Here is a 22,351-nt window from a genome sequence, read left to right as displayed (position 1 = left end):
AAAATAACAAATTTACCAGGAAAACGCAATTTTATAGGAAAATACTGTTATTTTACGGTTTATTTCTGGAGCCCCAGATGCCAGGATTTTTTTACAGTGTATCTTAAAATTTTCACTGAATCACTGATTCATCCAGATGCACCACATGCATATAATCACAAGCGCATAGCCCGTGATGATCAGCAGATAAATGCGAAACAGAAGGAAGTCCAGGATGTAACCCACATGACACCACTGGTCCTGTAGTTGATCTTGCCTTCGTAGAACAGACAGATACGAATGCATATCTCGAAGATCCTGACTGATCTGCCTGAGCTCAGGTACGTCCAAAGTCACGGTTCCAGAGCCTATAGGACACAAAAACAAAATGTAGCATCTAAATGTTGAACCTTAAGCATCTCACACTTGATATTATTGCTGTCAATAACATCTCACTGTTGGTTGTCTGTTGACTGGAGGTTGACTCTGAAGACGGGGTGACCCATGGATTAGTGTCCTGTTTCACCGGCGGGTTAGAAAAAGGGTCATCAGGAAAACCGTAGCAAATGATTTTGCCCAGAAAGCCAAACACAAACACTTGGACCCAGCGTGGCACCTCCCTGTACTTCATAGAGTTGTGATGGAGAACACAGGTGATGAGGACCGTCTCCAGTAAACTTATGACCATGAGCGCCAAACACACTGAGAAATAGATACCTGAGGAGGTGATGAAGAATTTTACTATGTTAAACATTGTCAAACAGGTTGAAAACCATCCAGAAAGTGTTGCAAAGTGTTTGTTGCAACAACCAAAGCTGCGCATGTTAAGGCACTTCAGTGGGGCTTTAAATTGTAATTATTTAGTTTTAGAAAACCTCAGTACAAATTGGCTTAAAATATTTCTTATGCATAGTAATGCAGTACAATCAGAAGTACTTTACAAACCCTTGCGGGTAACGGTCTAATATCGTAAACACTCACAAGTGTGTTATGTGTGACTGACCTATTAAAGGTGTTCCATTAGCAGTGCTGGGAAGCAGGTCGTTCATGATGAGCAGAAAAACAGTATAGCCCAGAATCAAGGTCATTTTGAAGGATGAGCGATCCACGCTGTGTGGTGGCAAGTAGAAGGACAGGATGTCAATGATCATGAGAAAGGAGCTGGGTATGATCAGATTCACCACATACAGCATCGGTCGTCGCTTTATTACCACCTAAAGAATACAAACAAGACAAGTCTTGAAGAGGTGGATTGACTTACATTTAGTAAGTGGTAGTAGTAAATTTACAATGGTATACCCCAGAACTGTCAGTTGCTAACATTCTTCCAAATATCTTTCTTTGTGTTCAACAGAACAACGAAATTTATACAGGTAAGTCATGACAGACTTTACATTTTTGGGTGAACTATCCCTTTAAGGTTGCTTTAGGATGCTATCTCAAAAACCCAGGGAATCTGAATTTTAAAACTGTACATGTTCATTTCTCACCCAGAAAGTGATGATGTCCCATTCATCTATTCCGAATTTCAAAATGCTGACTTCCCCCAAGATGACCACCAGCTCCCACTCTCCACTCGCCTGCAGGTAACGCTTTGAATTCCCCGTCATCTCATGAAAGGACAGGGCAGGGCTGACACGTACATCCCTGACTGAAGAGAATATTACAGGGAAACACGTGATGTTGCTGATTTTCATTACACGATTATCATGGCCAAAAGAATTCACAATATTATTACTGTGCGTTTATCATACTGTATGTTTTCTCTTTTTTGGCCAATGAATCATCTTAAAATACAAGAGGCATAGGTAAAGAGTTTGTAAACACTGTGACTCTTATATCACAACCACCTATTTGTCAGAGTTTCAACCAGATACTGGAACTGAAATATGTGCAATATTCTCGTATGTGTATTAACGCAATATCAATAAATAATTTATCTATCACACATACATAAAACGTAAATGTAGGCCATAGGACACATGGAATTAATAAATATGTGCTGATATTTGATGGCAGAAACGTTACTGGTGTGCATGTAGGAGCCGAAGGTGAAAGAGCAGTTCTGTATGTCGAATGGAAAGCTAAAGATTTCAAGGTTACAGGCGCTAACCAGCCTCAACATCCTGTCATAGCGGATGTGGCCGGTGTGGTTCACGTAAACGTAAGGGCAAGCCTGAGACACGTCATCGTCCACACTGTGCAGAAAGACAGAGATAAACATTAATGAGATATACCTGTGACTGATTCAACAACAAAGAATATCACAAATGAGATCCCTGTTGTTCCTATTAGACAGCCGTGAGATTAAAAAACCCCAGAAGCAAATGTTATTTCTCAGATGTTGCTCTTTCATAGATTTAACGGAGTTGTGTTTCATAGTATTTTTTTAAGTGTTGTGTCTGTTATTTCAAGATTTTCCAGAAATATCTTCTAGCATCTACATACACCTGCGATAATAAAGAAATCTATAAGCAATGCGACGTTTCTCTGTTGTGTGTAAAACATCCACAAGCCTCCTAGAAGAGCCTCTTACAACTCATAAACGATAATGTCAGGTGTCCAGAGATCTTTCACGGGAAGGGAAATTCTCGTAACGTCATCACACGGTTCTGGATCCCAAATGAGGAACTCATGGAACCAGTACTGTAACAAAAACAAAAGCAATGATAGCACAGGTATGTCTGTAAGATGTCTGCTAAAGATCTGCACATCTGGAAAACATCTGCTTTGTAAAAACGATAAACGTCTTAGAAAAGGCAGCTTTACATACATTGTAAATTATAAGCATCTTACAGACATCTAAATGACCATGTGACAGCAGACATCTTAGAGACGTAATGCAGATGAGCAAACAAAAAAAAGACGTCTCCCAGATGTAAATGCAGACATCAAAAAGACGTCTCCCAGATGTATGTGTCAGGAAAATGCTCATTTATAGCCTTTAAAAACTTACCAGTCTGAGCCAGAGGAAGGTGGTGAGAATCTGTGCCTTTTCGTTCTGCAAAACATTTCAGGTACAATTACAGTATTCTGAATTTATAATGTTAATGAATATGTTGATATTTGAATGGAACTGGCTCCGCCCACATGGTGCTTTGACGTTTAATTGAAATGACAGGAAGAAGAGTTTACTAAAATGCATTTCAAAGAAATGTGAAGCTCACACAAGAGAGGTATTTAAAGGAATTTAGTCCCATTCACCCCAACAACGATAACTATAAGGATAAATATAACAATCAAAAGTAATCTCTTAGGAATTTGTTCATTTACGAGGTGGCGAATTCATACAAAAACGTACGATTGTTAGACAATACTAAAGACCCGCCCCTAACCCCACCCCTAAACCTAATTTCACTAGGGCAAAAGCAAATTGCACTAAAACGTCTGAATATACAGTAAATGTATAAAAACTTTATATATAATTACGTATGTTACGTATTTTTTACTCACCACTCCTAATATAGCATATAGAGTGAAGGAGATGTTGGTTATGGTGGGGGTGCTGAGGTTAACAGAAGGTCTTAAGGGCTTTCTGTCAAAGACCTGCTGTAGAGACTCATACGTGGGTCCACTCTGTCCCTCTTCACAACGAAGCAAACTCAACAGACACGGCAATGCTTTTAATCACAAAGACAGACCAGAGACCGGACGGTTTCAACTTTATTTGTAGACATTGTACTCTGTTTTTTGTACAGTGGCTCTAAAAATTATTTATACAGTAGGCCTATGTGTGAAACTAATTATATCCACTACAAATCACAACAGTTGTCTGAAAACCAATACAGAAATTGGCTTTAAGTTTTAAAAAGGGGTGTTTTACGCATCACTTTTAATTTGACAATTATTTTTAACGACAATTATTTATTTATTTACCGAACACTATATAATACTTTATATATTTTGTATATTATTTTAACAATAAAATAACAATAACAAATAAAACAATAAACAATTGTTACAGCTTAGAATAAACAGATTTTAAATTAATGTCATGTCAAGACTTTTAATTTGACAATACTTTAAAAAAATATATTTATGTACCAAACAATATATACTACTATAAAATACTCCCATAAACTAAAAAAATAAAATAACGATAACAAAAAAAAACAATAACAAATTGCTACAGATCTCTTAGAATAAGCAGATTTTTTATTAAAGTCATGTGAAGACCAAAGATACGTTTAATTTGACAATAGTTTATTACTACAATTTTTTATTTACGTATCAAACAATATATAATTCTATAAAATACTCCCATAAACTATAAACTATAATTAAAACAAAAACAAATTGTTACAGATCTCTTAGAATAAACAGATTTTTAATTAAAGTCATGTCAAGACCAACGAGACTTTTAATTTAACTATTATTTTTACTACATCTATTTATTTATGTACCATATACTATAAATAAATAATATTTTAATAATAAAATAACATTAACAAAAACAATAATTGTTAGATATCTTAGAATAAACAGATTCTTAATTAAAGTCATGTCAAGACCACAAGCCTTACAAACACAAGCTAACCAGTACGTCACCAATACATGTACTGTAAGTGAGTCATTACCTGTTAATAGAATGAAACATGTCCAAAGATGCTGCAGATGACCCATAATCCTATGTAACCAAGTCTATGAGATATCCGTTTGTTTTGATATTTCTTCAATTTAAAACGTAGCGCTGCTTGCAGGTGAACTGAAATGACTCTCTACTTGCACCGTCATGTTGGTTGCTGTACATGTTGTTTAACACCTTTGATAACTGCTGGCCTATCCTGTTTCAAGAGCTCAGGAGAAGTTCACCTGATCTCATTAGAGGTCCACCTTGTTTTTACACCAGAAGAAAAACACATTTTCTGTGTCACACATTTAATGAGAGGAAAGAAAATTCACGCATGAACTAGTACGACTCTCTATAACGTTTATCGTTTCTATTTTCTCATATGTTGTTCCATCAAAAGAAACAATAGTTTATTTAGGGTTCAGCATAATAATCAGTTACATAAATAGAAATAGAAAGATAAAAATACAGATCATATTTAATCATTCATTTATTATACCATATATTGAACAGCAACTTATGTCACAAAAACAAGTAGCAAATGTTTTTTTAACATTAAGTTTTTATTATATTATTGAAAGATTTTTGATATACCGTACCACTCTATAACAAAACATCTATAACAAAATGTGTTTTTTTCAAACAAACAATACAACACACAAAAAAAGTTTATAAAGCATAGAAAAGTAAACTAAGGGTTTTTGTCTAGACGGGATGAGTTTAACCACAGAACCATAATTGTGATTGAGCTCACAATGATAAAAATAAAATACAGTATGAAGAGCAGACGATCAATGACCTGACCAAACATGATCCATTCATCTGTCCTGTTGTCATTACTGAAGTGTTCTTCGACCTGACGGCGGATAGCCAGCAGATCTTTCCTCAGCTTCTGCATCTCTTCTAGACACCGTCCCTGGAAACTCACTGGGGATGAACAAACTGATTCTTTCTTTGAGTATTCAGTCATGCTGTTACTGTCGACAAGAATCTTAGATCTGTTTGCTGTAGGCAATAAACAAGAAGCAAAAATAATGTCAATGTAAATTACCATTCATAGCCCATTTTATACCTGCAATTTCCTTGTTTTTCATTTGTGTCGAATTAAATAGTGTTAACTCTCCGAATGAATGCAACCCTAGGTCCAGGACACACCCCAGTTTGGAAAACAGCTTTTAAGCCATTAAAGCATCAACCGAATCGGGTCCAAACCAAAAGCTGTGGAAACATGCCAACAGAAAGCATTATATTGATTCTAAAAGCGCTCTTACCTTCTGAGTTTTGATCGCAAGCTTTCTGCTCCATAAACAGAAGTCGAGCAAGATACTTAAGCACCAGAATCTTGATCCATTTTGGTAATGGTGGATAACGGTTGGAATCGCACAGGATATTAGTGATGAGAACCGTTTCAAGGAGACTTGTCACCATCAAGGCCAAGCAGAGAGAGAAGAATACATCTAGATCGAGAGAGGCAGATTGGTGTACAGGTAACCTCACACTCGAAAAAAAGGTGCTTCAAAAGGTTCTTTGATAGAAAAACCTTTTGGTTCCATAAAGAACCTTTAACATTTGAAGAACCTTTCTGATTCAAAAACGGTTCTTTGTGGCGAGAAAAGGTTTATAAAAAAGTAAGAAAGAGATGGTTCTTTAAAGAACCTTTGACTGAATGTTTTTTTGGAACCAAAAAATGGTTCTTCTATGGCACCGCTGTGAAGAACCTTTTAAGCATCTTTATTTTTAAGAGTGTATCTTCTTAAGAGCAATATATACAATGTAAAAAACAGTAATATTCCAGTGTGAGGGGCTGCCAGCCTGTTTTTACTGCTGTTTATTGTTTATTTATTTTTGATTAAAGTCTTTAAATGTTCGCCGGTTCCCGCCTCCTTCCTTCCGTTTTATTGAGCTTTGCTACACATAGCATTATAACGTTAGCCAACAGTGACTTCATGAAAACAACAACAGAGTGTCTTGCTAGACTATGTACTATGTCCACTTTTTTTATGAGACTCACTGTTTTGCCATGAGCTGAGTTCGACTGCATGCGGCGCTGCGTGGATCGATTGACGTATGACATAAAAATATTGCAAGAACAATGTCATACGCTAATCGGTCAGTGCAGCTCTGCATGTAAATTAACGTACCAATGATTTCTATGGCAGTAAAAGTGGAAACCAAGAATAATGCGGACAGGACGTACAAATAAGATCTTACAAATTATATGAATTAGCCACGTAAAATAGTTACGAATTCCAGTGAAACTTTGTTGGAACCATCAACATCACGCCTCTCCAAGCTCTCCAAGAAAAGCAAAAAATATCCAAAAACCAAACTGATTTATGTGTTGCTCATTTAGTCTAAATAGCCTTTGCTCTCATATTGGTATGGTTACAGTAGCAGCACATGCTAGCTGGGACCATGTTAACCAACTATTTTTTTTTTAGTCTTGCTTGTTTCTGAAATAGCCTGCAGTAAACACAAGCTGTCTTGATCTTTTCATCAGGGTAAAGAGGGAATACAGAGAGTTTGAAAACTGACTTATGAGAGGTAAGGTGTTTCCTGTGACAGGCAGGAGGTCATTCATTAACAGCAGGAATACGGTGTAACCCAAGATGAGCGTCATTTTGAAGGACGATCGATCCACATGCTGAGGAGGCAGTAAGAAGCTGAACAGATCCACAGAAAGCAGAAAGCAGCTAGGAATCAAGAGGTTCACCACATACAGCGCAGCTCGACGTCTCAACACAATCTATTGTGCACAACAGTGAATAAAAACAAAGTATTTTGTCAAAAACACACATTTAATCATCAATTTATTTTGTGAATAATCTACACAAACTAAATCTCATTAAAGTTGTCAATTGATTCACGTTTTAAATCAGGCTAATTACATAATATATCTTGTACATAACAATGTAAATTGTGTTATGGGTTTGAATACCAGGGAATACACATACATGGACTGGTAAAAAGTTAATTGTGAATGCAAAGTATGTTGCTTTGGATAAAAGTGTCTGACAAATGCATTAACGCAAAATATGTCTTAAACACAGTTACAGTGAGGGAAATAAGTATTTGATCCCCTGCTGATTTTGTAAGCTTGCCTGCTTACAAAGAAAGGAAGGGTCTATCATTTTTATGATGGGTTTATTTTAACTGATAGAGACAGAATATTAAAAAAAATCAGGGGAAAAAAATGTTATATAAAGGTTATAAATTGATTTGCATTTCAGTCAGTGAAATAAGTATTTGATCCCCTACCAACTATCAAGAATTCTGGCTCCACAGATTGGTTATGTGCCTATATGGACCACAGATTAGTCCCGTCACTTTAAGAAAGTACTCCTAAATCAGGTTGTTATGTATATAAAAGATGCCTGCCAACATAATCTGTATCTTTCATTCAACCTCTCCACCACCATGGTCCAGCCAACTAGGTTTCAAGGGATGTCAGGGACAAGATTGTAGACTTGCACAAACCTTGAATAGGCTACGGACAGAAGCTTGGTGAGGAGACAACTGTTGGTGCGATTATTTAGAAATAGAAGAAATACAAAATAACTATCAAATGCCCTTGGTCTGGAGCTCCCGCAAGATTTCCTCAATGGAGTAAAGATGATCATGAGAAAGGTTAAAGATCAGTCCAGAACTACACGGAAGAAGCCTGTCAATGATTTCAAGACAGTTGGGACCACAGTTAGCAAGCAAACCATTGGTAACACGCTATGCCACAATAGATTGAAATCCTGAAGCACCTGCAAGTCATATGACTTGCCCAAGAAGACCTGCCTGGCTCGTCTTAAGTTTGACAATGAACACCAAAATGATTCAGAAAAGGTTTGGAGAAAGTGCTGTGAGACCAAAATTGACTCCTGTTTTTGGAGGGAGAGAAATGCTGACTATGAGCCCAAGAACACCATCCCTACAGAGAAGCACAGTGTTGGAAACATTCTGCTTTAGGGCTTTTTCTCTGGTACGGGTACAGGATGACTTCACCACATTGAGGGGCTGAGGGACGGGCCCATGTACCATAAAATCTTGGACGAGAACCTCCTCCCCTTAACTAGATCACTGAAGATGGGTCGTGGATGTGCCTTTAACATGACAAAGACGCAAAACATATTGCCAAGACAACCAAAGAGTGGCTTAAGGAGAAGCACATTAAATGTCCTAGCCAGTCTCTAGACCCTAGTCCTATAGAACCTCTGTGAAGGAGGCGAAAACTCCAATTTGCTGAGCGACAGCCAAGAAACCTTAAAGATTGACAGAGGAGTGGACTAAAATGTATCCTGACACATGTGCAAACCTGGTGACCAACTATCAGAAATGTCTGACCTCTGTGCTTGCCAACAAGGGTTTCTCCACAAAGTACAAAGTAATTTTTTCTCGGGGATCAAATACTTATTTCACTGACTGAAATGCAAATCAATTTATAACCTTTATATAACATTTTTTTAAATATTCTGTCTCTATCAGTTAAAATAAACCCACCATAAAAATTATAGACCCTTCCTTTCTTTATAAGCAGGCAAACTTACAAAATCAGTAGGGGATCAAATACTTATTTCCCTCACTGTAAACATGAATCAATATTTACTGAAAAACCTTACCAAATATTGGATAATTTATAAATGAACCGCACGCTGTAAGTTAAACCATGTATGTGTTTTGTTGACAATCGGCGCGTACTTGCATAAGGTAACTCAAAAAACACAAGCTTATAGTGAATCAACAGTTATGCAGAGATAATGCGATGATGTATTGTGTGCTTGCGATGTAGTTCTGCATCCCCCCCCACTTCCCCCCCCCCCCGCATGCGTTCAGGAGCTCGTCTGTTTTCTGAAATAATCGTACAGCTGTATCTGTCTTTTATAAATGTGATTAATCAAAAGACTCTTCGAAGATACAAAGTATGCAATACTAATCTATAGGTACTCAAGATTAATATGAGATTGGTAGAAACTTGTTGTGTTACATCCGCTTTACAATTGGCTCATTTCACTGTAAGGCGGGACTTTCTCTGCTAGAGCGACCATAAGGAGCATTGCACTTTCCTACATTCGTTGTAATAGAACTTCGACATCTTTGTTACAACAAATCGTGCCAAACTGACGTATTAACTTGACCGCCCTAATTTAAATAATAAAAAAAATGCCACGAACATGTACAATAAGTTCATCCCATCCTCCTTCTTCATAACTGTGTTCGGGTTTTTCTCCCAGCATGTCAATTAGCTCCCACTCTCCTTGGGTCGCCATGACTTCCAAAGACTCCTGGAATACTTGCTTCACGGGTTTAAAGAAGGACAACCGAACATCCTGAACTACAGAGAAACAGGCCACCAGGTACAAAATCATCACATGGATTATAGCAGAACACTACAATTCACAGTGGAGTGTAACATCACTCACCATTGTGTTTGTAAGAGTTGAAAGTGTACGAGCAGTTCTGAATATCGAAAGGAAAGTTGTAGATGTCCAGCTTACAGGAGCTGATCACATGAAATGGCTTGCCGTCCCTCACCTCACCATTGGACTTAACGTACACGTAGTATGTTTCTGGTGCTCTGTTTTCATCCATGCTGTAAAGTAACAAATAAAGTTACACAGGTGCTTAAAGTTGGCATGTAATGGAAGTAGCCATTGTCTTTTTTTCCGTATCGTGACGTATACCCAAGTGAAACGACTTCTGAAATGAAAAATAAAAATGTAGGGCGGGACTTGATTTCATCCACCAACAACTGATTGGATCGTTAAAAGGTGAAAGATTTGAACGCCAGTTTGCAATCTGTCAGTCATTGCAGCCCCACTGTCGCGCCATTCCTCATGACCAGAAGTAAAGAGAGGTCGTTTCGAGAGGGGGAGGAGGTTAACGTTTTTGATTAAAGTGCAAATGCATTTAAACAAAATAATGATGTGCATGGATAAATCATTTCTTATAAATACTTCACCACTGTGTAAAACAATTAGAATTATCGTTTTTAATTTCATGCCGACTTTGAAAAGAACACTTCACCCAAAAATGAAAATTTTGTCATCATTTACTCACCATCAAGTTGTTCCAAATCTGTGTAAATTTCTTAGTTCTGATGAACACAGAGAAAGATATTTGGAAGAACGCTTGTAACCAACAGTTCTTGGCCACCTTTGACTACCATAGTATGTAGTCAAAAGTTTTAAATAGTTTTAGTTAAAAGTAAAAAAAATGATCAATTCTTTGTTCTGTTGAACACAAAAGAATATATTTTAAAGAATGATGGAAAGCAAACATTGCTGGGGAACTTTTGACTACTATTGTAAATTTTCCTACTAGTCAATGGTGGCCAAGAACTGTTTGGTTACAAGTATTTTTCAAAAATATATATACACATTTATACAGATTTGGAACAACTCAAGTGAGAGTAAATAATGATAGAATGTTTATTTTGGGGTAAACTGTCCCATGAATCTGATTGAATGCGTTTTACAGACAATGTGCAGTAATAAGACAATGTAAAAACTGTAATAATGTTTTTTGAAATATGGTACAAAAATGTCAATTTACAACAGACTTCACGCTGGGTGTCAAATATTACGAAAAACATGTACATTTACTTTACGAAAAAAGGTATTTTACAGTTTCTGTCTGGCGCTCTAGCTGCCGAAAAATTAAAAATTTTCACGGTTATTTTTTACAGTGTACGTGAATGTGAAAAAAATTGCATTTGCCATCTGATTTCCATGGGCGGTAATAATAGCACACTGTAAATGGCGATGTTATTTGATGCGATCATTGCTTTTCCATCTGTGACATGTTATGGATTATAACCAAAAATAATTTAGACTTGTTCCACAATTTGTAGAATTAAATAAATGCATGGACCGAATCCATTTAAAATGGTACTATATGTTATCAAATAGACTTTAAATACTTTGACCCAATCAGAGTTAGTTTTAACCTTTTATGCTTTGCAACTTACAATTCATTGATGACAATGTCTGGAATCCATACTGTCTCTCGTGGTAGTGAGATTTTATTTGCTCCGCATTCAGCAGGATCCCAGCTTAAACCTTCAATATGCCAAGTCTACAAAAAACATAATTCTGTCAGGCCTGGCCCCCAAATACTAAAATGTTAATCTTTCTTCTTTAAAATGGTTAATAAAACATGTTTCTATATCTAATATCTCGGATACGATTTACTAAAATGTGACATAGTCTCATACATTCATTGCCCAAATGTCATACTCACCAGCCTCACCCACAGATATGTTTCCAACACCTGTAATTTTTCATTCTGAAAGGGGAATAATAATATATTCTGCAATAATTAATGCTTTAATGTAAAGTTTTAAATTCAACTTTTAAGTTTCAAAGCAACACATATTGCTAACCACTCCTAAAATCCCATAGAGAGTCATGTCTACAGTGACATTGGTAGGAGTTTGTAGGTTGATAACCGGTCTTGCTTCACTGTAGCTCATGACTTCCTCTTTCATTGCTTGAAGGAGAGATTTTGTTGTTGGCTGAGAACAGTTTAATGCCTCCACAGATCTTAGTAACACAGCTGAAAGCACAAATCAGAAATTATAAGATGTAGTTTATGGCATTCACCAGTGAACACACATACACAATAAAGATGCCATAGAAGGACCTTTTTTGTTTCCCCATAGTACCATTCTGTCAAAGGTTCTTATGGTCAATTTCTTGCTTACTTTTTATAATCTTAATTTAAGAGCACTTTCCTATCACAAAGAACCTTTTGTGAAACAGAAAGGTTATTCGGATGTAAGTCAAAAACTGTTCTTCTGTGGCACCGTGTAGCACCTTTAAGAGTCTAAAGTCATTAAGGGTCTAAAAATCACAGTATTTTGAATGATGGGTAATTTTCTTGTCAAAATAAACTACATCTTACAATTCAGAAAGAAGTTGGTGATGAGGCAGGTGAGAGTGGCTGTCCACGGTTTAGCCTGTAGTCTCCAGTTTAGCTATTATTGAAGTATAACAAGAGCAAAACACAATCACATGTCAATAAAACTATCGTATTAATACTGAACCATAAATATCAAATGTACAGTGCTCCCTGTTATGTCAAATACAAAAAGTGAATCATAAACTCAGATGTTCTTACCCACGATCTTATTGGAAGACAGATAAAAGCCATGAGTCTCTTACTGAACAGGATTAGTTTAGCAGGTTTTAGGAATATTTGTTTCATTTATGAAGTGGAGTTTTGTAAGGTTGAATATAAAGTAACCTACCAACCTAAATACTTACATTTTATAGATCTTACAGCCATAGTCATTTGTATAATCAAATGATGAGGTTATCACCTGATGGGGAGATGCTTTTATTATACACATTCATGTGTAAATATTACCATGTAGAAAAAAATGCAAACAAGCATTTCATCAGTTATGGAAAGTGTACAAGCCACTGTATCTTTTTTTAATGGAATACTGGCCGGCAAATGGTGTGAACGATTGGTCATTCAAATGTGGCTAAGAAACCTACAGTATACTGGCACAAGACCAAATGTTTTAATGCCAGTAAAAGTTGAAATCTACATACTCTAAATAGTAAACTTCATTGTGGGACAAGTGTTACGCACATAATACCTGAAATCATGAGGCTTCCTGAAGACAGATACGCTATTTTTCTACATCACCAAAGTTGTGATTTATGCTTAGTGGACAATAAAACTAATAATTGCATTAAGGGAGTTACTGGAGTCTAGGGACCAAATATGAAAGAATTTTGGTTCATGTCTTTTGAACTGGACCAATAAGCAACCAGATAGAATCCCAATAAACCACATACTGGTTCTCAAACTGTGGTACGCTTTCCACTAGTGGTACTTGAAGAGACCCCTGGTGGTACGTGACATGACATGAAACTGTATATTCATTTCGTGTTTTAATACAATGTCAAATGTTTAATACATGATCGATAAATACGGAATACATCTCATATAGCCTGTATGCAATTTTTATACAGTTTTATTCATTATCGTTTATTTATAATTTGTCAATGTAACTCAGGCGCGTGACAGACAGCTCAAACACAGAGCAGGAGAAGACAGACGCGTGTGAGTCCCTCTCTCTTGCGATGAGCTGCGTGCAGATTAAGCTTCTTATATATTTCTGCAGTTGAACCACTATTTAAAGCTGTTGTTATTGCTGTAAAGCGCTATTCAATACGCGTCTGCATCTACTCGAGGTTAAATCAATGTAGCGCGCGCTGTGATAGTTAGGACACTCCGCATTGACAAGAGCCACTGCAGTTAAGTGCAAGTCTGTTTGTTATATACAGCTGTTCTCTTGACGTTTAAGTATACGTATATTTTCCTTTCTACATTGTCTGTCTTTAATATGTAGGTTTGTAATAACTTTGTGTCCACTATTGCTCTTGAAAAACGTTATTTAGTTTGAAAACAGCTGGGAAATAAAAAAGTGTTTGTATTATTATATAATAATATAATATAATAATATTAGAATTGGCGGATGAGGTGTTAAGATAGCTCTACTATTAATTTGAATTTTTATTCATGTGATTTTTCTATGGCGGTCATAAGGTGGTACTTGGAACAACTAATTTTATTGAAAGTGGTACTTGATCTGAAAAGTTTGAGAACCATATATTGTGGCAAAATATTTTCACAGGTGAGCACCACTTATTTTTCCAATACATTTAATCAAGTTTTTTTTTTTTTTAAGATTTATTTTTGCCGTTTTTTTGCCTTTATTTGACACAGAGAGACTCTTTTCAGAGAGGACAGGAAGCAAAGTGGATGAGAGAGAGGGGGTAGGGTCGGGAAAGGACCATGAGCCGGACTCGAACTCGGGTCGCCCAGGACGCACCGGCACCACATGTCGGAGCACGAACCACTCGACCACCTGGCTCCGACTAATCAAGTTTTTTTACGTTGAATTTAATACTTGTTCTATAGAATGATGGAGGATCCATACTTGAGGTATCTGCCTATAGGTGCAAAGATGACATCAGTATTTGTTTCTTTGTTAATCATCAGTTACGATACAAAATATTTCAACTCAACTTTATTTATATAGCGCTTTTTACAATTTTCATTGTTACAAAGCTACATAAGACATATTGACTATAAGCAAAACAATTAAAGTTGTACCTGTAAAAACAAGAAAAAGCTTGCACAACAAGGCTAAATAAAAATAAATAAACTTACTAATAAGGTAAATTATAGTTTTAAGATTATCATTAATAATCTAATAGCATTTGAAATTTTGTGGTGAAGACGTGTCAAGTGACCACGTCCTTCTTTATCCAGCTCTATCATCTCAGCTCTTGTCAGGTCGCCGCTTTCCATTCTCTGCTCTACCATCAGGTCTGGCCATGATCTGCATCCTGCTCGCTGTGGTAACCTTGGAACAATGAGACGAGTATTTGACTCCTACTTGATGTTTTTTATTAGTTAAATTCTAATTATAAGCTTGAATAAATACTAAATAGATGCTAAAATAAAAGCACAATCCCAGTTCGCACGTTGCATAGCTGACTGAGAACCTGAAAGGTTAGACCCAAAAATCTTGATAATCCTAAACTAAACTAATCTAAACTATAGAGGGGTTATTCTGTCTGCATTGAACAAATGAGACAATGAAGAATTTATTGAATGAATCATGAATCATGAATCATGAATCATTCCAGACACTCTGACAGCATAGAAGATGTTTTCATATTGATGATTTGAGCACAGGTGAAAAAATCTTCAGAGAAAATAAAAACCTCAAACATTTCCCTATTCAGGCAGTGACCGCAGAGGTTTGACGAATCCCAAGCAAACTCTGGGCTGTTGAGAGATGGGCACCAGCACTTACAAACATGTAAATAACTGGCCTCTGTAAACCTGAACATTTGAATGAACTCAAACAACCACATCATTGCCTCTGATCTCACTGCTTCACACTTTTTTTTTTTTAGCAAAAACAAGACTTGTAACAATTTTCCCTTTTATAAGCAACAAAATGTACCAAACATGTGATAATATCATGGTTTTGGACATAAACATGGTATTCTTTAAAGTACATATAGTGATTAAGTGATAGTCCATCAGTGGTCTTTTTAGAATTAATTCAAGATGCCAGACCTTTAAACAAGATCATGTTATATACAATGAAGGTGAATACTTTTAGAACTGGAAGATGCTGCAAAATCAGATTGTGGTACAACTCTGAATGGAAATCAGATGAAAACCTCCATTAAATCATCCCCCATTGTAGTAAAGATAGGTGACATGCTTTGGTGTTTCAGGGGTGAACAACTACCTTTGTAGTTTTTGAGACACTATAGCTGTGTCTCAATCAGCTCCCTACTCCCGAGGTTGTGAATCAGTATAGAGCTTATTAATCCACGTCATGCCACGTTGAATGTTGCGCCATCTTGGGAGGATGGCTGCTAGTGTGTTGAATGCAGTGTTTTGTTTTTCTTGTTTGATTAGGAAATATATATGGTAGGTCGGTCTTGCTGTGTTAAAAAACTGCAATAGTATTATGCAGAGTCGTTCAGGAAAAGCCTATGGTAATTTAACTTTCGATTTCTCCATATATCAAACAAAACAAGTAACGGTACATATCAAAACAATAATAGCAGTGGAGTATTATCCTCCCAAGATGGCGGCGCCACCGCAACATGCAACATAGGGCGTGACGTCAGGTTCACATTCTCTATAATGTCAATCAGTATAGAGCTTGTTAATCGACATCATGCCACGTTGAATGTTGCGCCATCTTGGGAGGATGGCTGCTAGTGTGTTCAATGCAGTGTTTTGTTTTTCTTGTTTGATTAGGAAATATAACTCTTGTAAGGACCCTGGCTCACTTCATATTGGGACACTGTTCACTTATTTTCCTGTAACGTGACTGCTTAAAGTGATAGTTCACCCAAAAATAAAAATTCTGTCATCATTTACTTACCCTCTTGTAATTTCAAACCTGTATGACTTTCTTTCTTCCACAGAAGGATATTTCTGAAAATAAGATATTTTGAAGAATGTTGTTAACTGGTCCCCATTCACTTGCATTGGTTTGGTGCCCATACAATAGAAGTATTTTTGGGTGAACTATCCCTTTAAGTGCGTTGTGATACTTCACAGTGGGTAATTGTTAACCGTTGAGGCAAAATCTCTCTGGCTTTAATTTTTAAATATTGCATACATTGTTTTGTTTCATATCCATGCACAAATTTGGTCTAATATTAAGTAGATTGTGTTCCCTGTCTGTCTGCCAATGTGTGTTTATACATAAAATAAATGTTTGTCTTGTCTATGTAGTTGTGTTATTTAATGTTGTTGTCTTGTTTTGTGTATTGATAAAGTGTCTGTCTCTTTTTCTCTATATTTTGAATATTTTCAGCACATTTTGCATATTAATGTTGTTGTTTTGTTAAATGTTGTTTAATGTAGTCGTGTTGTTTAATGTTGTTGTCTTGTTTTGTATTTTGATAATGTCTCTTTTTCGCTCTATTTTGCAGATTTGTGGCACATTTTGCTTATTAATGTTGTTGTCTTGTTTAATGTAGTTGTGTTGTTTAATGTTGTTGTCTTGTTTTGTGTTTTGATAATGTGTTTGTCTCTTTTACTCTGTATTTTGCAGTTTTTTGGCACAGATTGCATGTAAATGCTGTTGTGTTATTTAACGTTGTTGTGTTCTTTAATGTTGTTGACTTTTTTTGTGTTTTGATAATGTGTCTGTCTCTTTTTCTCTCTATTTTGCAGATTTTACCTACACTTTTACTGGTTTTACTAAAGTAGCCGGTGCCGGTGTTCCATAATGAGATACATCATGGTAGTGAATATTCATAGTGTTACATGCCATTTACATTGGTATGTTTTCGGCCATCGATAATGCAGACTTTTGAAAATTCTTCAGACCCTGTTTTAGTTTAAAAACTCATATGTTGCGCTCATGGGCACACTCATGTAAACATTGATAAGAAATGCAGCGCCGAGCCACATCGGCACAACGGATGTGCACATTCTGTGTGTTCACGGTGAAGGAATTTCCTGTGCGGTGATTCTGTGTGGCTCTATAACACGGTATGTGATATTACCACCTTAATTCTTATTTTGTTTGCAAATATACATAAAGTATGCTGTTGGGCTATTATTATGTAGCATTCATTGTTGTTTTTAAACGACAAAGATGTTTTAAAACAAATTAAATGCTTCTTTATATTTATTGGTGAATGCAGAACAGCGAAGAGCAATGAGGTGCACTAAAACGCGAGGGAGGCTACACACCCTTTTTCCTTTATGAAAGAAAAGATTTCAGGCCAACCAGATTATGTTACATATAAGTATCATTTATGAAATGAAAATGTATAAAAGAAAAATGTGTAGACTTGATACGAGGAAATTTACGGAGCTTCAATATAAGTTACAATTGAACAGTGGAAGTATTGAAGTAAAATAAAGTAAAAAATGAGCCAGTATTTGTGCAACTGTAACACTGTGCACACAAGCAATTCCATGTTATTTAGAGATTTCGTCCACACAGCTGCGACAGGTAAACATGACAAATTAAAATTAATTATAGAACTTTTTTTGTTACGAGTCACCTCTCATGTGGACACAGCAAAACGAATGCAATACAAAAGGCACTGGTTACTAAGGGCATTTTTCAATAATAGGCTATATAATTATTTTATTTTTCGATATTTATTATATCCCAAAACAAGCCTACATTATCCTGTGTTTTTAGTCGAAAATATGCAATGCGAATTTGTAAAAAGTACAGAACAACTAACAATTGTTAACAATAGAGCTTAACAATTAAGCTCTAAACTCTCATTTTCTTAGCCAATGTATTTAACTTTTATGCATGAAGTTTAAAACAAAAATGACAAAAAAATGAATAAATGGGAACATCATGTTTGACTACATCAGTCATTTCTGTAAACACAAATCTGAATGCTACAGCATAATGATTTTCTTGAGAATTGTGTGTTTTTAATTTGATAGCAACAGTTTAAACAGGGACATTTTCTATTCCAACATGACAATGATCCTGTTCACAAAGCTAGATTCAAAAATATATTATTGATTCAGTCTTGTGTGGAAGAACTTGACTGGTCTGCATAAAGTCCAAACCGCCCCATTCTTCATATGTCACTACAGGGCTGTACAGTGCGACATAATGTGCAGAGCAGTGGGTCCCCAGGAACAGGTTTGGCAACCACTGCTTTATGGCACCATGTTTAAAGGGATAGTTCACCCAAAAATGAAAATTCTGTCATCGCATACTCGCCCTCAGTTTGTTCCAAACCTGTATAATTTTCTTTGTTCTGCTGAACACACAGGAAGATATTTGGAAGAATGTCAGATCTAATTCACCATTTACTCCCATAGGGAAAATAAATACTATTTGAGTCAATGATTTTAAATTATGAATTTTCACATTTGTCTTAAGGCATATTAAACATTTACATTTATGCATTTGGTAGATTCTTTTAAAGGTGACTTTGCATTTAGTCTCGATACAGTGCATTTAGTCTATACATGTCTTTCATCATATGTGTTGCATGGAATCGAATCCGCAATGCTCTACCAACTGAGTATATTTCACCACAGGGGGACTAAACCAAGAAACCTTGAGCTGTGTGCAAGCAGAAAGGGAAAGTGACAGTGGGACAGTCAGAGTCACGCTCTGACATCTAAAAGGAGTAAATATTGATTCAGTTACCTACTGTACATAAATGCAAATGTTACAATATTTATAATGTTATTTACGCAATGTTTTATAAACGGTTTTTAAATAATCATTTACATTCAGCTGAGCTCATAATTTATTTAATGTTAGTTAGAAATCAATGACAAAAGTGTTGAAAACTCTTTCATTGAATAATTATCATTTATTTTGTCATTGAAATCTGCAAGAGTATTATAATACACATCTAAGAGTTTTCGTTAGATTAGGGGGCATTAGAGGTCTACCATTCTAGTGTTAGGAATAATATATGGAGATAGGAGAAAGAGCCCTGCAATAAATTGGCCTCCATTCGCTGTGTATTCCGCCAGTGGGCTAAGTTGCTATGATAGATTCCAGTCCTCCCATGACCCTGCAGAGGACAAAAGAGTTTGGAGAATGGAGGAATGGAGGGAAAAGGACTAGTACACAGGCCACAAATATGTTCAGAGTTACAAAGATGTATTTTTAAATATAAATAATATATTTAATATATAATTAATATATAAATGTAATTAATAATGACAAGATGCATTAGGAACACAGGGTGATAAACTAATTACAGTGAACAAGGAATCTGGAAACACTTGGGCGGGGCTACATAGAACAGGACACAACATCAGTAAAAAAAAGATGATCTACATGATGAACATATCATCTCTGATCTTAAATATATACCCTTACATTTTTTGTGGTAAGTGTAACAACCATGGTTTTTGATGTATGGATTATTATTGGCAAAACCATGGGTCTACTACAGTAACCATGTTTTTTTGTTTGTTTTAAAGGACCAGTCAGTGAAATCTAGTGGCGAGGTGGCGAATTGCAACCAACAGCTCACTCCACCCCTTTCGAAGCTACAATGGCTGACACAACATGCCGAATTACGTGCAAGGGACCCTCGATGTACAGTATGTTGATAGAAATAACCCATTCTAAGGTAAAAAAAACAAAATGCTTCATTATGTAAGGTCTTTATACACCTCTAAAGATATAGATATGTCATGACAACTCTCCGAGGGTTTAACATGATAGTGTACATGACATATACATGTATTTGGTTTTGGCGGAATAGATCTGCTACGCTGCTACTGATGCTGCTGCTGCGGCGGAGCAAGTACAGAGACTTGCTACTGCCAATACATCCTCAACATGCTGCTGCTGCACTTATAACACATATGCACATATAACATATATGAATAACCCCCATATAGCGTACATGATCACCTTCTAGCAGATCTATACCTTTGGAGCTGGGCAAGGAGGAGGGTTTTTAAGCGCGCTGCACTGCAACGACAATCACTAGCCAAGATTTGGACGTTGAGCAGCAAGCTCATTGGCTGCTGATACAGAAGGATCCAATCAGCTGCGCCGTGTGGTTATCATTATTATGTCCGATTGGTTAGACTATAGGACTGCGCCATATAGAGTTTCATGTCAGAACTTTCTCTGTCATTTATGTATATTATATTGCATTTCTGTCAATAGATCGTACAGAAAAATTTCACTGGACCTTTAACTGTATATTTAAATTGCATAAGGGAATGGCCAAAACAATAAGCATGCCAATAGGAATTTCAATGCCAATCCCCGTCCTTTACATATGGGTATAAAAGGAAATGGCAACACATAATGGAGCGACACACACCATTTGTGAGGAGCTCTTTAAGATGGAAAGTCACTTTATCCTGTGCTTTATCCTGTCTAGACTGCTGAAATATTCAGAGAATACTGCTTGCATCTCCAGCAGTTAAATGATTAAGATCAGAGTGCTTCTTGCAAGCTGCAGAGTCTCCAAAAAACAAAACTAAATAAGTACTAAATAAGTAACCAAATAAGCATATGTACATATCTATGAGGTGAACACTCTTTATACTCTATTGGACTTTTATAATTGAGATCAGAGATGATAGGTTCCAAATAGGAACCCCTTGTGTCACATCTTCAACACAGCATGGAGGGCATGACAGAAAGGGAACCTAAAGGAAAATGTATAATACCTTTGTTGTCAGTTTATTAGATTTGAGATATGTTTAAGAAATAAGATATAGAAGATACTTGTACCTGCGTGAACAGAAATAGATGAGATGTTCATCACTCAAGTCCCTTGACAGTAATCTTAATGGTCCCCTTAGAGTGATTTTCTATGTACTGTAATGAAAAGTGTTTTTCAGATAAGCATTCATAAAACATTATTAAGATAAAAGTTTACAGTTGGCTGGCTTTGACTAAATAGCGAAGGAAAAGCAGCCAATAATTACAATGGCATTTCAGTGCCACATAATAAATAAAAATAAAATAACAGTACGAGAATAAAGTTTAAGATTAAAGTCATAATATTTTGAGAATAAATTCAAAATTACGAGAAGGTCTTGCTAAACTAGATTAGAACATGTATAAACCACCCCTATGGTCAAATTTCCATCCCACCTACTGTTCGATAAGTGGTGCAGGACAAAGTTTCCTCACCACTTCTTGCTTCACAGACACCTATTTTTGGCCATCAAATTTGAGGTTCAATATGGGTGAAAAATGTGTCGACTTCATTGTACAATACACTTGTATATGTCTATTTGTTACACTAGAGACACCAGGCAGGAAGAGGAGTGGATCCACCTGCATTCAGAGGTTTGATTAAATTAAACAACTTAACAAAATAATACAAAAAGCAAAACAAGAAACAAGGTAATCCACACTATAAAAAAAGATTGTATTTTAACAGGAAAAAACCTTAATATTTTACTGTAATTTTTTCTTTTTTTTAAATTGTATACGAATTTCATTAAAATTACAGACAATTATCTGTTAATTAATAACCCACATATTATTTTACGTGTTAAGACAATAATGACAAATTACATGTTTTTCTTGTTTTTGTAGAGAAAAAATACTGTAATATTTATACAGTATTTTTACTGCTTTCTTAAGTAACATACAAATTTATGTAAAATTATGATAATTTTCTGTAATTAAATTTGTTGCTCATTATATAAAGGTTTATTTCTGTACAAATAATTTAACGGTTTTCTTCCATATTTTTAAGTCAGATCTTAGTTTTTTTATTAGTGTATATGCATATTTTTACGTTAAATTTTTTAGCAAACTGTTTA

At 35.9% G+C, this 22,351-nt stretch overlaps 3 protein-coding genes across 5 annotated transcripts in view; all 3 read right to left on the bottom strand.

Moving 5' to 3' along the window:
* Positions 1-120: 120 nt before the first annotated feature.
* LOC130549228 (5-hydroxytryptamine receptor 3A) lies at positions 121-4,729 on the bottom strand. Its single transcript, XM_057326446.1, has 9 exons — positions 4,702-4,729; positions 3,433-3,599; positions 2,936-2,980; positions 2,516-2,625; positions 2,008-2,177; positions 1,470-1,630; positions 983-1,193; positions 436-696; positions 121-347 (listed from the first exon to the last, which is right to left on the bottom strand). The coding sequence occupies exons 1-9, from the start codon at positions 4,727-4,729 to the stop codon at positions 121-123; spliced, it is 1,380 nt and encodes a 459-aa protein (XP_057182429.1).
* Positions 4,730-5,240: 511 nt separating this feature from the next.
* LOC130549227 (5-hydroxytryptamine receptor 3A) lies at positions 5,241-12,967 on the bottom strand. The gene is made up of 10 exons (XM_057326445.1): positions 12,656-12,967; positions 12,440-12,512; positions 11,919-12,091; positions 11,777-11,821; positions 11,505-11,611; positions 9,958-10,127; positions 9,709-9,869; positions 7,085-7,295; positions 5,821-6,006; positions 5,241-5,554 (listed from the first exon to the last, which is right to left on the bottom strand). Exons 1-10 carry the CDS (start codon positions 12,740-12,742, stop codon positions 5,241-5,243), a joined length of 1,527 nt encoding a protein of 508 aa, XP_057182428.1. The 5' UTR covers positions 12,743-12,967.
* Positions 12,968-14,644: 1,677 nt separating this feature from the next.
* The window catches only part of LOC130549273 (mucin-2-like), a 48,476-nt gene continuing 40,769 nt past the window's right edge, over positions 14,645-22,351 (bottom strand). Inside the window, exons 3-4 of one of the 3 annotated variants that reach the window (XM_057326498.1) lie at positions 21,306-21,392; positions 14,645-14,921 (exon numbers count right to left, since the gene is read on the bottom strand). In XM_057326498.1, coding sequence (XP_057182481.1) covers positions 21,336-21,392 — 57 coding nt within the window. In that variant the 3' untranslated portion in view covers positions 14,645-14,921; positions 21,306-21,335. Of the gene's footprint in view, positions 14,922-19,209; positions 19,615-21,110; positions 21,221-21,305; positions 21,393-22,351 lie in introns of those variants that run through there. The other 2 variants (XM_057326496.1, XM_057326497.1) reach the window with 2 other exon arrangements.

Source organism: Triplophysa rosa, linkage group LG25 (assembly GCF_024868665.1).
Source record: "Triplophysa rosa linkage group LG25, Trosa_1v2, whole genome shotgun sequence".
NCBI lineage: Eukaryota > Metazoa > Chordata > Actinopteri > Cypriniformes > Nemacheilidae > Triplophysa > Triplophysa rosa.
This window is presented reverse-complemented; position numbering and strand designations above follow the sequence as displayed.